This window comes from Taeniopygia guttata, chromosome 6 (genome assembly GCF_048771995.1).
Source record: "Taeniopygia guttata chromosome 6, bTaeGut7.mat, whole genome shotgun sequence".
In the NCBI taxonomy this organism is placed as follows: domain Eukaryota; kingdom Metazoa; phylum Chordata; class Aves; order Passeriformes; family Estrildidae; genus Taeniopygia; species Taeniopygia guttata.
Window position 1 is genome coordinate 15161179 of NC_133031.1, and position 12941 is coordinate 15174119.

Genomic DNA, 12941 nt, shown 5'->3' on the forward strand with positions numbered 1-12941 from the left:
TATTAAGTAAAAAAGCATCACAAAGAAAAAATAAAGTAGCAAGTCACAATTTTTTAAGAAGTTCTGATACCTGCAACTCAACTCCTGCAAGCACTGCTGTAGAACAGCATAAGGAATCACCTGGACTGTGGACTACTTCTGTTTTCCATAGATGTATAGAAGACTACTTCTCTCTTCCCTGATGGCATTCACATAGCTTAATTTTTATTTCAGGTTCTAGAAGATTCTTGCCTCGTAAGATACAGAAGTTCTCTAACAAGCCACACAGATTTCACTAAATCCACAGTTGTGGTGTGGAGAACTCAGAAGCCTATGCAGGAAGAATTCTGTACCACTTCAGTTGTCTGTTTAGAGGGAATGGGGAGCCATAGGAGACAATTTGTAACTTTAATGTATTCACTCAATCTAAACATCAAGTCTTCAGCACAATATAATGAGATGCTGGCCACACTTCTGTGTCTTCAGGCACTTGAGGACAATTTAGGAACAAGCACAGAGGCAAAATAAATTATAATCTATAGTTCTGGGGCTAAGCAAATCTGTAACTATTAGTGATCATTATGAGACCTGTGTGAAGACAAATTATACCAGAAGTACTTACTGGTATGTTGTTCAGTTGAGGTATTCAATACATGCTGCTTTCAAAGACTTAAGAACATATAGTACCTAAATCTGTACCAGCTCCTCTTGCCATAAGAAATGTACATACCATTATAGACATTCTGCCCAGTTCTAGATTGCCCATGGTATGAAATATTTTGGTTTTTCCCTAAACCATTTAAAACCTAGACCTAGATTCAATTACAAAACCTCTTGTTGGAATATGCTAGTTGGAAGGGGCCCATCAGGATGAATAAGTTGAACTCCTGGCCCAGCACAGGAAACATGCCCAAGAGTCACACCCTGTGTCTGAGGGCCCTGGCCAATTGCTCCAGGAGCTCTGCCAGGCTGGTGCTGTGCCCACTGCCCTGGGGAGCTGTTCCAGTGCCCAGCCACCCTCTGGTGAAGAACCTTTTCCTGATATCCAACCTAAACCTCACCTGACTCAGCTTCAGGGCATTTCCTCAGCTCCTGTCAGTGTCACCACAGAGCAGAGATCAGTGCCTGCCCCTCCTCTTCCCCTCACCAGAAGCTGTACCTGCAGTGAGCTCTGCCCTTGGTCTCTCTTGTCCAGGCTGAACAGACCAAGGGACCTCAGCTGCTCCTCATTCAGCTTCCTTCAAGCCCTTCACCATCCTCATGGCCCTCCTCTTTTTGCGCTGCATCTACATTCAACACCTTTTTCTCAAGAAATTTTAGTACGAGTTCCTCAAAAGTATATAGCATGTATGTTAAAGGTATGACCAGCTTACTGGACTAAGTAAAGAAATAGAGTTTTATTACAAAGAATCACAGATCTAGTTAATTATCAGACTTGTCTGTTTACAACTGAGGCAGTGAAGAGCTTCTAATTTTCAGCATACAGCCGTGTGTGTATATATACATATATAAATATAATACACACATATATTTGACAGACTATCTTTTGATAGTTTCTCAAATTTTGAAGCTGCTCATTTGAGTAGTTTTGACATATAATATAAAGACCGAAATGTAAAGGAAATTGAAAAGTCCATACTATATTGTTCCATACTGGTCAAGATCAGAGAGTGAAAAGCCATGAATTCTCACCCACAGAGAAATAAATCTATTTAGAAGTTTCCTGACTGATTCATAGTATCTAGTCAACACACTTAAAAGGAGAAATGAGGCTTCCCTTTACAAGCATAGGTGACAACAGTCATAAGTCCTCCTCCAAAAGTAACTTCCCTTCGGGCCCCATCCATCCTGATTTGTGCTCTTTCTGCTGTCCACTGTGTGTGAGAAAGAAACTAAGGTATGTTTCCCAAAGTAAATCAGACTTTTTAAAAAATAGCCATACTTTATGCATGAAATAAAGCATGTTAGATTCATAATGCAACACACTGCACAGTGCTGATGATTCTCCTTTAGGTATTTCCATTACATATACTGCATTTTAAAAGATTTTAAACAGATTATTCAGAACAGAAAAGTTGAACGATAACACATTTTTTTGATTGTAATATTTTAATTTGCTTCTTCCACTTCTAGCAGAAAAAATTGGTAGTGGCTGACTGTAACTGTAATAGGCAACCAGAAGAAAAAAAATACCAGGTGATTCTTCTTAGTCTTTGCCTGATTTAGAGATAAACTTTCACATTTGTACAGTATTCAGACATTATGTTAGGAGGGCCCAAATGTTATTTACACATGCAATGCCACACAGTAAGTGAACCACACAAAAGGAGCAGAAAGCTCTTATAAGAACTATCGAAACAGGATGCGGATCTAAATGTAGCCAGAATAAAAGGAGAGAAGAGTACAGTTACATTAAGAGATACTCAGTAAAGCTCTCATATGTTTTCTAAAGTTTACATGCTATTCCAATTTTCAAAGGGATCAGTTTGGCTTTTTGTTTATTTTCATCTCTCTCTCACTCTCTCTCTGTATATATTTATGTATACATGGCAATATTCCACCCACTGAAGTTTTATTTCTGATCAGTATTCTTTGCTCACTTGTGTCCTTTATATAGTGCTACTCTCACATATTGAACAATCTTTCCTGTAATGTATTTCATTATTCTATAAAATGTTTTTTTTTCCTTAACATTTTTTTAAGAATTCTATAAAGAAATAATTAATTAAAAGAAGTGATTAAAGTTCAAATAAGACGCTTTTCAAACACGGCATTAACACGGAGGAGAGGAATCTGGAGGGTCTCTGTGCTTCTGTAGACTGATGTATCCTCCCTACAAGAGACCACTGCTCCCCAGGGCTCAGGATGCTAATGATGGACAGCAATTAATTTATCTTCTCTGGGCAGTTTGTATACAATAGGTGTTGTACAAGAGTTTCTGCAACTCCTCTATTAAATTATTTGTAGCTACAAAATGTATATATTATTTCTAAAACCTGGGTAGCTCAATACTCTCAAATCTCTAAATTCATAGTTTTTAGATTGAATTTAAAAAATTCCCAGGACATATCAAATCCTTCTTATCATGTTATTACTGACTTTGAGAGCTCACACACTTGACAATACTATTCTAGTCTGTCTGTGGGACCAGCAGAAACTCTTCAAAGACTGCTACTGACAGGACAATTTTTTTCCCTCTGATTTTGTTCACTGAGTTAGTATTCAATCCCTCTTCTCTCTTTTTGGGAAGTGTGAAACTCCTCCAGGAGTTTGCCCATAGGACAAATACACGTACATGCTTTTTTGGTCTTATGGCCAAAGTCACACTTCATGGTTTGCAAGTGGCATCACCAAAAATGTTCTTGTACATTCTTCGTGAGTTCAGATTTTATCATGGCAGCAAATGACAGAACAATAAGACCAGTTACAAAAATCCAACCCATAATACCCTGCATTAACCATAAATCTAGCCAAATACCTAGTACAGTAATGATTGTTACTGTTCTAGAGATGGTCTTGGAAAATTTCCACAGCTCCAAGAAGGAAAGTAACTCTTCTGATTTTTATTTATTTATAGAGTCAAAAATAAGTGCAGAAATCGTAGAATCTGCAGTTACTTTTATTCCCCTCAGTAGAAGGATCTGGCTTTAGTAGGAGGTAAATTGCTCTCAGCTTACATTGTCTGTAATAAAATCCTGCAGTTGAGCAGTCATGTCCTCACACTGCAATTACAAGGCCAGGGCTTTAGCAGGCTGTGCTCTAAGACACTGCAGGCCTCAGTTGGCCTTTTGGCCACAGTTTGATCACCCTTCACTTTTGCAAAATCATATATTACACATCTTCAAATCTCCAGATGGGTCAAAGTCTGAGAAAATTATGGAATAATCAAGACTATGCCCATAGACTTGGCAGATAATTAGTTTTTACAGACCATTATCTGTAAGCCTACAGACTAGGGGCTCTGATTGAGAGTATTTAGACAAATGTTGAAATATCTATTCTTAATAAACAGAAATAGGGACTAACTTTAGGCATATGAAGAAGTGAATGGTTACAACTGGACTTAGTCATACATCAAAAGACTTTACTGCATTAAGACCCTGATTTGGAAAGCATTTTATGTGAATTTATACAGAACTGGAATACCAAGAAGAGAGTGACATGCTTTTACAGCTGCAGTTGCACAGCAGTTAGCCAATTGTACCTATTACCAGTTTCATGAAAATAGAGATAATCATTAAAATTATTATGTGGGTTTAATTAATTTTATCTTGCTTTACTTTATTGGTTTAAGAGCTATTTAAAGTATTAAAACCTAATAGCGTTTCACTGCACACTCTATTCCACTAGAGGTCAGCCTGCAACAGAACCCCAAGCAAACACAGGAACTGCTGCACACGGGTAGCACTGACATTATTTTCTTTCTCTATTTTATCTATTAGAAAGATTTCTTCGGAGCCATAACTTAGATCTCTCACTAAAATGGAGCAACAGGAAGATATAATGGTGCATTTCATTTATGAATGACCTGTAATAAATTACTATGAAGTATTCCAGGTGCCAAACGAGAGAATGCTTTGTCGGCACATGAGCTATATTTCACATACCTTAATTTGGCTGACACATAAAACTCATTTGACATTTTGCAGGTATTTCTTTGAAAGGATATTTGGTTCTTGTTGAGCGTTAAGGTATGGAGGTGGGGTAACCTGGGTAACAGAAGGTCATTTCCAAGTAGATTGTTGTCCAAGATCAGTTCTTCCAAGTAACTGAATGTTTTCAGTCCTTCTAGTGACCTGCAAACGACAAAGGCAACAGGAAAAATGATACTCCACTAAATCAGGGGGGCCATTATGAGCTGAAATAAATATTTTAACCTTCCCTTTCAGGAGTGGGAATAGTTTTGGTTTGGGCCTGTCAGAAGAGTGAATGACAAGCATTAGTGGCAAGGGGAGTGCTGGCACTGCAACACATCCTTCACATGCTGGCAGGATGAAGGATGCGGGTCACTTAGTGAGTAGCCAGGATCCAAAACAAAAGGCTTCAGATATGGGGCCTGCAGGATGAATTTGTCAATGTCTTGTGCCTTCAGGCACCCAGCCTCGCCTGACCCTAACCTCCATTCCCAAGATAAATAACTCTGTCACAGTTCACCTTCATTCCCTGGACACAAATTTAAGTTGTCATCCATCATTTCTGCCAAGAAATATCATACCCTGCTAACAATAATAAATACTACTTCAAGTATCATTTCTTAGTAGTTACCTTGCATGCAATAATAGAAAATGTAGAGGGGATTTCCCCCCCCCCCCTTTTTTTATTAACCTCTTAATTATCTTCTTGAGTTCATGCAAACAAAATAAAATGTTCTCTACAAAATAAAATGCAGAATTGCTCTAGACAGAAAAGGCATTTGCTTTCTTCCTTCTTGGAACTTACTGTCCCACTGTCAAGCCACAGGTCACACTGCAGAGAGCAGCTTTAAAAAGGAACATTTGACAGCATGGTAGCAAAGACAATTACTTGTAAATAAACAAGGATCTGGAACTATTCATTTCTCTCACAGCAAAGTACCAAAAAAACCCCAAAAAGCTAAAAAAGAACATTTCAGTGCCTTGTTAAATCATCTATTCTAAGCCTGATTCTTAATATTTGCTCATTTTAACAGTAAAAAAGCCCCTACATATTAATCAACTAAGACACACGATATACAAAGCTTACACACAGGCTTGCATTCACAGCTCATTCACCTACCAGACACCTAAAGATATGCTGAGATTGCATGACTTGACAGCTGATCTACTATGCCTACCAGTGGGAAGATCATCACTGTATCTCCTGGCTCTTTTATGGAATGTGATGAATAAGGGAGATGCAGGTTATACTATTTATTCAGCTTCCAATGACATTTATACTGAGGGGATTTCCTCACCCTCCTTCCCAGGTTTTGGCAAAGATCAAAGTGCAGCCAAGGCCCTGTTAGAATGTTCCACAGATACAATTACTGGAGGAAAACACAAGTATTATTAGAAAAGACAATTTAACATTCATCTGTGCAACAAAAACAAGATACTGCTTTTGTAGCTAGAAGTTACAGACCACTTATAGATCACACTTAGACAGCTCAAGCAACCAAAAGAAATCAAGTGTGTGACCTTTACACTGAGTACTGCACACTGAACTATGAATATTCAAGCAATATTTTTGCAATACTGCAACACTGCATTTCAGTCCAAGGATTCTAAAGTTTCTTTTCTTGAAAGGGAGGTGCAACTATCACTAATGCTATTTTGATTCTCAGCAGCTGGACCTGAAGAAAATTTGCCACCTATGGACCATGGTATTTCTGTATCATTACAGTTTGATACTACAATTGATAATACAGTTTGTGAAGCTGAAAAAATAAAGGCCTCTTTTATAAACATTTTATTGAAATATTCACCACAGTAACAATTACACATTTTGCATGTGCCTTTAACCAACAAATTGGGGAAAAAAATCTCAATTCAGCCTAAATAAACTGTTCACCAATAAAAGCTGTGTTAGTAGGTTGCATTAAGCTAGCTATTTCAGCAAAAGGCCACAGCAGACTTGGTTGTGCCAAAGCCAAGATTCGAGGAGAAAGCAGCAAATATCTTAGACAGTGCTTTCCACCGAGTACCTTTAAAAGGCAAGAAAACTCAGAGGAAGTAGCAGTGAGTTTATCAAGCTGTTATGAGTTTTCATTTCAGTTTGACAAACCTAGTTTAGCAAATTCCCCTTAAATACTCTTTATTATATAAATAGTGGATTATTTCCAAACATCACATTTCAATGTATGACTTTGACTTGCCAAAAGGGTTCAGAGAAGGCCACCTCCTTGTCAGCACCACAGAGCCTTATGGGATGTTAATAGGTCCTTTGTGAAAAAACACTGCTTGGGCTCTGGTCAGTGTCAGCATCAAAATACACATTGTTCTTGAGTTATGTTATGCAAATATAATACTCTTATCATGAGAATCAGCAAATGGTTGGCAACTGGCAAGGAGAAGAAAGCGTACATCCAAAACTGCTGCAGGGGAGGCATAAAACAAAATGACAAGCCATGAAGTGGGACAAAAAGCCTTGAAACACTAGAGGGAGTTGCCTATTGAAACAGCCTTTCTTTCACAACCCTGGGCTGAACACAAGGGTACTAGTTTCATAGATAGGCAGAGAAAATTGTGCGCAAATCTCCTTACACCTGTCTGGTTTTGATAATTTTTGCCATGTAATGTTATTAGCTGCTCAGTTAAAAAGGAGCCATGTTACACAGGGGGTTGCTTATAATTGCTGTTTTCATGTCATCAGAGCAGTGTGCACTTGGTGATTTAATCACCTAAATTCAGAGTCCAGGGAGATGGGAGGGGTTGCCACAGTACAGAGAGTGTAGCCATTAATATAAATTTACAGCCATATGTTGTTTTGGTATTAATGGAATTTTTTGTTTTAATCTTAAACAGAAGAAAAAAAGAGCACCAAAACAAAAATGGTAAGATGTAGCAAAGAAATAAAAAAGGAAAAAATATGTTTGTTATCATTCAGTGTTACTGCCTACTAAATTCTATGCAACAGTCTCTACCATCATAATATATTAGGAAATATTGCCCAGCAGTTGTACTCCAAAGTGTAAAAGTTTTAAGTACAATCCACACAATTGGTTTTATGGTACAAACTTCAGCAAGTCCCATAACTTCCATAAAGCTTCAATTTCCCATCTGCAGATGGGGGATAAGAAAGGATTGCAATTGTAAATTGGTACAGAGAAAGTCCTTTTGAGAATCTGAGACAGAAATCAGTACAAAATACCATCACTTTTATTTTTAATGTGGTTGACCAAGTAATATTAATTACTACAAGTATTTCCTTATGAGCCCATTACAAAAGAGGAGAGGAATGCTTACATATACACAGCATAGGAAGAAGGGCACAAGCAACCTAAGAGGCAAGTATAAAAGAGGGGAATGACCTAAGAAAGAGTATAAAACTAAGTCTAAAACTAAGTCTAAAATTAAATCTGTACTGTTTTCTCATAGTTCACAGCATAAAAAAAGTCTCCTCATGTTAGTATACTAGAACAAATACAAAATCACACCACAGCAATGCAACCAGCACTGAAGGGCTGGTGGCAAGTAGTTGTTTCCCTTGCTTTCAAAAGGCTAATAAACATCACTGAGGTGGATTGCATGTTGCTTGTCCCTGCTCTAATGTCATGAAAGCTGCCCATTATCTCACCCACAGGTACCGTCTCAGTTACCTCATTGCAGGGCTCACACTCTGCTCCCAGAGGAGAGCAAGTGTTGCCAAGAGATTTCCACTGCAATTTTCAAAGTCACATCAAACCGACAAAACATCACAACGTATTCAGTGCCGCCTCATTCAAACAGAAAAAACTTAAAGTTTCCACTGTAATTAACCCTATCCTCGTTAAGATAATTATGATCAAGCTCCCTGTCACAGCTAATATCACAGCATCATTGCCTATGGCTCACGCTTTGCCCTCATTAGCTTACAAAAACACTGCGCTAAACAGGAAACCGACTCCCTCTGCAAAACGACTTAAGATGTTCTGTAAGTAGACAGTAAATAATCCTTTGGAATATAAAGGTCTCAGAAATGCCATTTTATCCAAGTCCTTTGGATAATCAGTATGATTTCTTCCAGCTTTCTTTTCCATAATTCATTCATGGTTTATAACAAAGTTTTAATCATAAAGGAATGTCATGACAGAGATTTTATTTTATTTAATGTATGTGTATGCATAGTAATTGTCAACTGCACTATTTCATATGATCCCTCTGGCCTGACAAGGATTTGGTTACAATGAAAGTAAAGAGCAACTCTTCATTTTGGTAATATTTGACAATGAAAATATGAGATTTTATACATGAAAAAAAGCAGAAACCTTGCAAGTAATAGACAAAACTTGGTACTCTGCAGTTGTCCTTGTTCAGAAAAACAAGCTGCTCAGAAGCATATGCTACAAAAGAAGAGTTCCTCACATTTTATCCCATCCCTTCATTAATAAGACAGCTGCCTCATACCTAATTGACTTTTTCCTCCTGTTTAACAGGAAAAGAGAGAGCAGTTAACAATATGCAAATGAAAGAGTTTGGGTTTAGCCTTGAAATTGATTTGCACTTTGTTGACAAGAGATAGCCATTAGCAGAAGTTAAAGATGGAACTGTTACAAAACAAGAGCTTTTTAAAATACCTTTTCCCTGCCTTTAATGCTTTAATAGATTACAGGAGAGCAGAATCAACATGAGAACCCTAGTACTAGATAATTTCAGTATTTAAATAGAAATGCAATTTCTATTTCTCCAGCACCTGCCAGCCAAGGACTACAAAGCATTTTTTTGCAAAACATTAACGAATTACTTTTCAAAAACCTGCTGAGCTTAAAATTCCATTTTGTAGTAAAGCAGAGAGAGGTTAAGTGACTAACAGAAGGTGACCTCCAGCAATTTTCCAAGACAAGAAATAACACCCAGAACTCCTGACTTCTAGTCCTTTGACTTAACCTCACTAAAGCAAAACAAAGCACAATAAAAAATGGGGATATATATATATATAATAGAAATAAACCAGGTGGATAAAATACAAGTAAAGCATAAAAAATGGCTTCTACAGTATTCAAGAATAAAAGATTTTTATTTTTTTTTGCCAATCTACTTAGTGATTTTACAGTTTCTTGCATGATAATAGAACCAAAAAGAAAACAGCTCTGACATGACTTCTGGACCAAGACAGAACACACACATAAAAGCACTCCAGTGACAGTAAAGAGCCTCCAAGATCCAAAATTTGTAAAGCAAGAAATGCTTTGTTTTGTCTAATATCAGAAAAAATGTTGGTATTTTGCAGACTATCTAGAGGTAGCATTTTGCATCACTTCCATCTTTCTGTTGTTAAATGGAAAATATCTGCAAGCAACTATTAGGGTAAAACTTGAGGCAAAGCTGTGAATATGATCAGCAAAAGAGTGATTAAAATATATTAGCAAGCAGCATCATTAAATTCCTGTGAAAAAAAGAGATCTCCATAAGAAAATATTAAAGTTCTATTATGAATTGGATCTACAATAAGTTTCTGAATCTTTTCAAACAGACATACAAGAAAATAAATAGCATTCCCTTGATTTTCCCCTTTTCTTATACACTGAAGCATACAAGACTATGTGAGACACTCTATTACCAACAAAGCCTGGGATGAAAACATCTTTCACAACAATCTTAAACAGAGTGATGTAAGCACATAAAAAATATTGGGGATTCACAAAACCTCAGAATCTTCATCCGTTCTTTTATAGTCTTATTCCAAGTCTTACACAGCAAATTCCATTGCCTAAAAAAGAAGCCCAGTCTTCTACACCCTTAGAAGCCACCATCCACCTCCAAGAAAACACAAACAAAAGTAGAGGCAATAAACAGACAAAAAGAGATGAGGTCTCCTGAATTCTAGATGTTATGTTCACAATATTTCACAAACATTCCTACCAATTATAAAACAGAACTGCAGATATTTCTTGAGAGAGGGATTTTGCTAATGAGCAGTAGGTCCTCAAATGATGGCATTGTCTGAAAAGCAATAATGGAGATTCATCTAATCCATCTATAGAAGGAGTTATAAGAAGTTACTTATAACTCCTTACAGGCAGCAAGAAAAGATGGGCACTCCCAGAAGGTGAATAAGATCTTCAGGTAAGGCTCAATGAAGCACATTTATTTGGGAAGGATGAACAGAGCCTCTTTGTCAGAAATCTTGCCATGAAATTAAAAGAAACTTACAACTGTAAGAGCCATGTCCCATAGGAGTGGATTATTTACCTGGTGAAATAAACTACAAATCCCAATTTCAGCTTTCAGGGGCTCACAAAAACATTTTACAGTCCACCGTTCAGTTGTTCAACCACCATTCTCTCATACCAAGACTTTACTAAATTTAAAAAAACCAAACCACAAACAGAAACAACCACCAAAACACCAAAAAAAATCAATAAAACAAACAACCAAACCAACCAAGCAAAAGAGATAAATTAGCAAATAGCAACCAGACTGACTGTGGTAGGGTTCAATTTCCTTTCTAATGAATCTCTTTAAGTTTTATATTGCACTATGTGTATTTCATACACCTTTATTCAAGAGCATATCCCATTAATACAACTCAAACTTTATCCTTCATGTTAGGCTGCTTTTTGCTTAAGTTTTTATATTACACCTTCAGGATTAAACATGCCAAGATTTTATATTGTACTACTGTTAAAATTTTGTTTAAATTTAAATAAAATTACAATTACTGTACTATAGCCTGTGGGAAGGCAGTTTTCACATAAATAATATAAAATATTTCAAAATAATAGAAAATTGATCAGAAAGTGAGTTCTTAGTCATCTAGTCAACAAACAAGTATCATATAAGAAAAAACAGTTTGCAAAACAGTGCAAAAAATTACCAAGCAGAGAGAAAGAGGCCGTATATATTCATAGCTTATGAAAGGGCATTCTGGAAAAAACATCACTAATACTTCATTTATGCATCACTTTCCTAAAATTCTTAAGTACAAACTTAAACATCCTTCTGTTAAAAATTATTAGAAGTGTTTGACGAATAAAAGCAATAGGTTAAGAGAAAAACTTGAAAGAAAGACTCTTGCTTTGTCTTTTTTCCCAATCTTAACATGGAACTCAATCCTAATAAAACTAATGGCATAAAAAAAAATCCCAATACAACAAATGGCATTTAAAAAAAAAAAAGGAAAAACTGCCATTTCCTGAATTTGAAATAATTCAATGAAGTATTAGTGATTAAAAATAGCAAAATAACATGCCACGGTCTAAAAAATGTTTAAAAAAACAAACAACCTGTTTAAAAAAGGCAAACAAACAAAAAACCCCACAAAGAGCTAAAACCCTGTAATGTGTTTATTCTTAAAAGCTCCTCTCAGCTCCATGTGCCAAGTGAAGAACCTATTTATAAACCCCCTAAAAACCAGTATTATAATGGAAATATGAGCAAATTCAAGTGCAAAGGCAGTGCCATAATGAAAGCTTTAGTGTATCTTGGATCAATCTGTCACTCTGCAATTCAGATAGTAACTTAACTCCCCTTCTTCCGCAGAGAGCGGGGGAGTAGTGCGAGTAGAGTAAAGCCCATTTTGACTACCAGAGTTCAGTGGGAAGGGGGAAAAGAAAAGTAATTTTTCTCCCATCTTCCACAACAACCAAGGCTGAGGATTGACAAGCAAATTGACGCACTGCTCAGAGGGCAAAAGATAAATGTTTGATGAATTGGCCATTGCTGGAGGAGTGATGGGCTTCATATGTGCATAATGGACTAGCTGCCGTTCAATTCAGATTGCCTGCCAAGATAAGAAACCATAATGAATGGACCAAGCACAGCCTGTGCCATAAGAATGTATAATCTGACTAGTTTTAATAAACTTAATAAAAAAGATGAAGCAGAGAGAGGCAAGGGGACTGGCCTTTGTGACCAGCTATAAGAGGTGAGGACGACTAATAGACTGCTCAAGCATGATAGTAGAGAATTGTTAATGAACATAATACTGAATCCCTCAATGTTAAAAAATGTCCTTAGAACAACTTAAAGACAGGGATCTACATAGGTGCATACCACAGACAGTGTAATATTTGTAAATCATCATATGACTGTCATGTATTTATTATTTCCTTTTGCTACCTACCCTGCTTTGTCTCCATCTCCTCCTTTATCCCCTGTGCATGGTGTCTTAGCCTGTACCCAGATCCACACCATACACCAACAGTTTTTACCAACAGCTCCTCAGAAGGAAAACAACCCTATAATGATTACAAGACAGAATTCAGGCCCAATTTCCTACAGAAAGGTTTTGGCCACACACCTACATCACTAACTTTCACTGCCAGTGGAGAAACCTCTTTCACCAACATAAGTGCTCACACTTGC

At 36.9% G+C, this 12941-nt stretch overlaps 1 protein-coding gene across 7 annotated transcripts in view; it reads right to left on the reverse strand.

Moving 5' to 3' along the window:
- The window catches only part of LRMDA (leucine rich melanocyte differentiation associated), a 741773-nt gene that overhangs the window by 369655 nt on the left and 359177 nt on the right, over positions 1 to 12941 (reverse strand). For 4 of the 7 annotated variants that reach the window (XM_072931493.1, XM_072931492.1, XM_072931491.1 and 1 more), the window contains exon 3: positions 4587 to 4775. In XM_072931493.1, the coding sequence (XP_072787594.1) occupies positions 4587 to 4775 (189 nt within the window). The remainder of the gene's footprint in view (positions 1 to 4586; positions 4776 to 12941) is intronic. The other 3 variants (XM_072931489.1, XM_072931490.1, XM_030275924.4) reach the window with 2 other exon arrangements.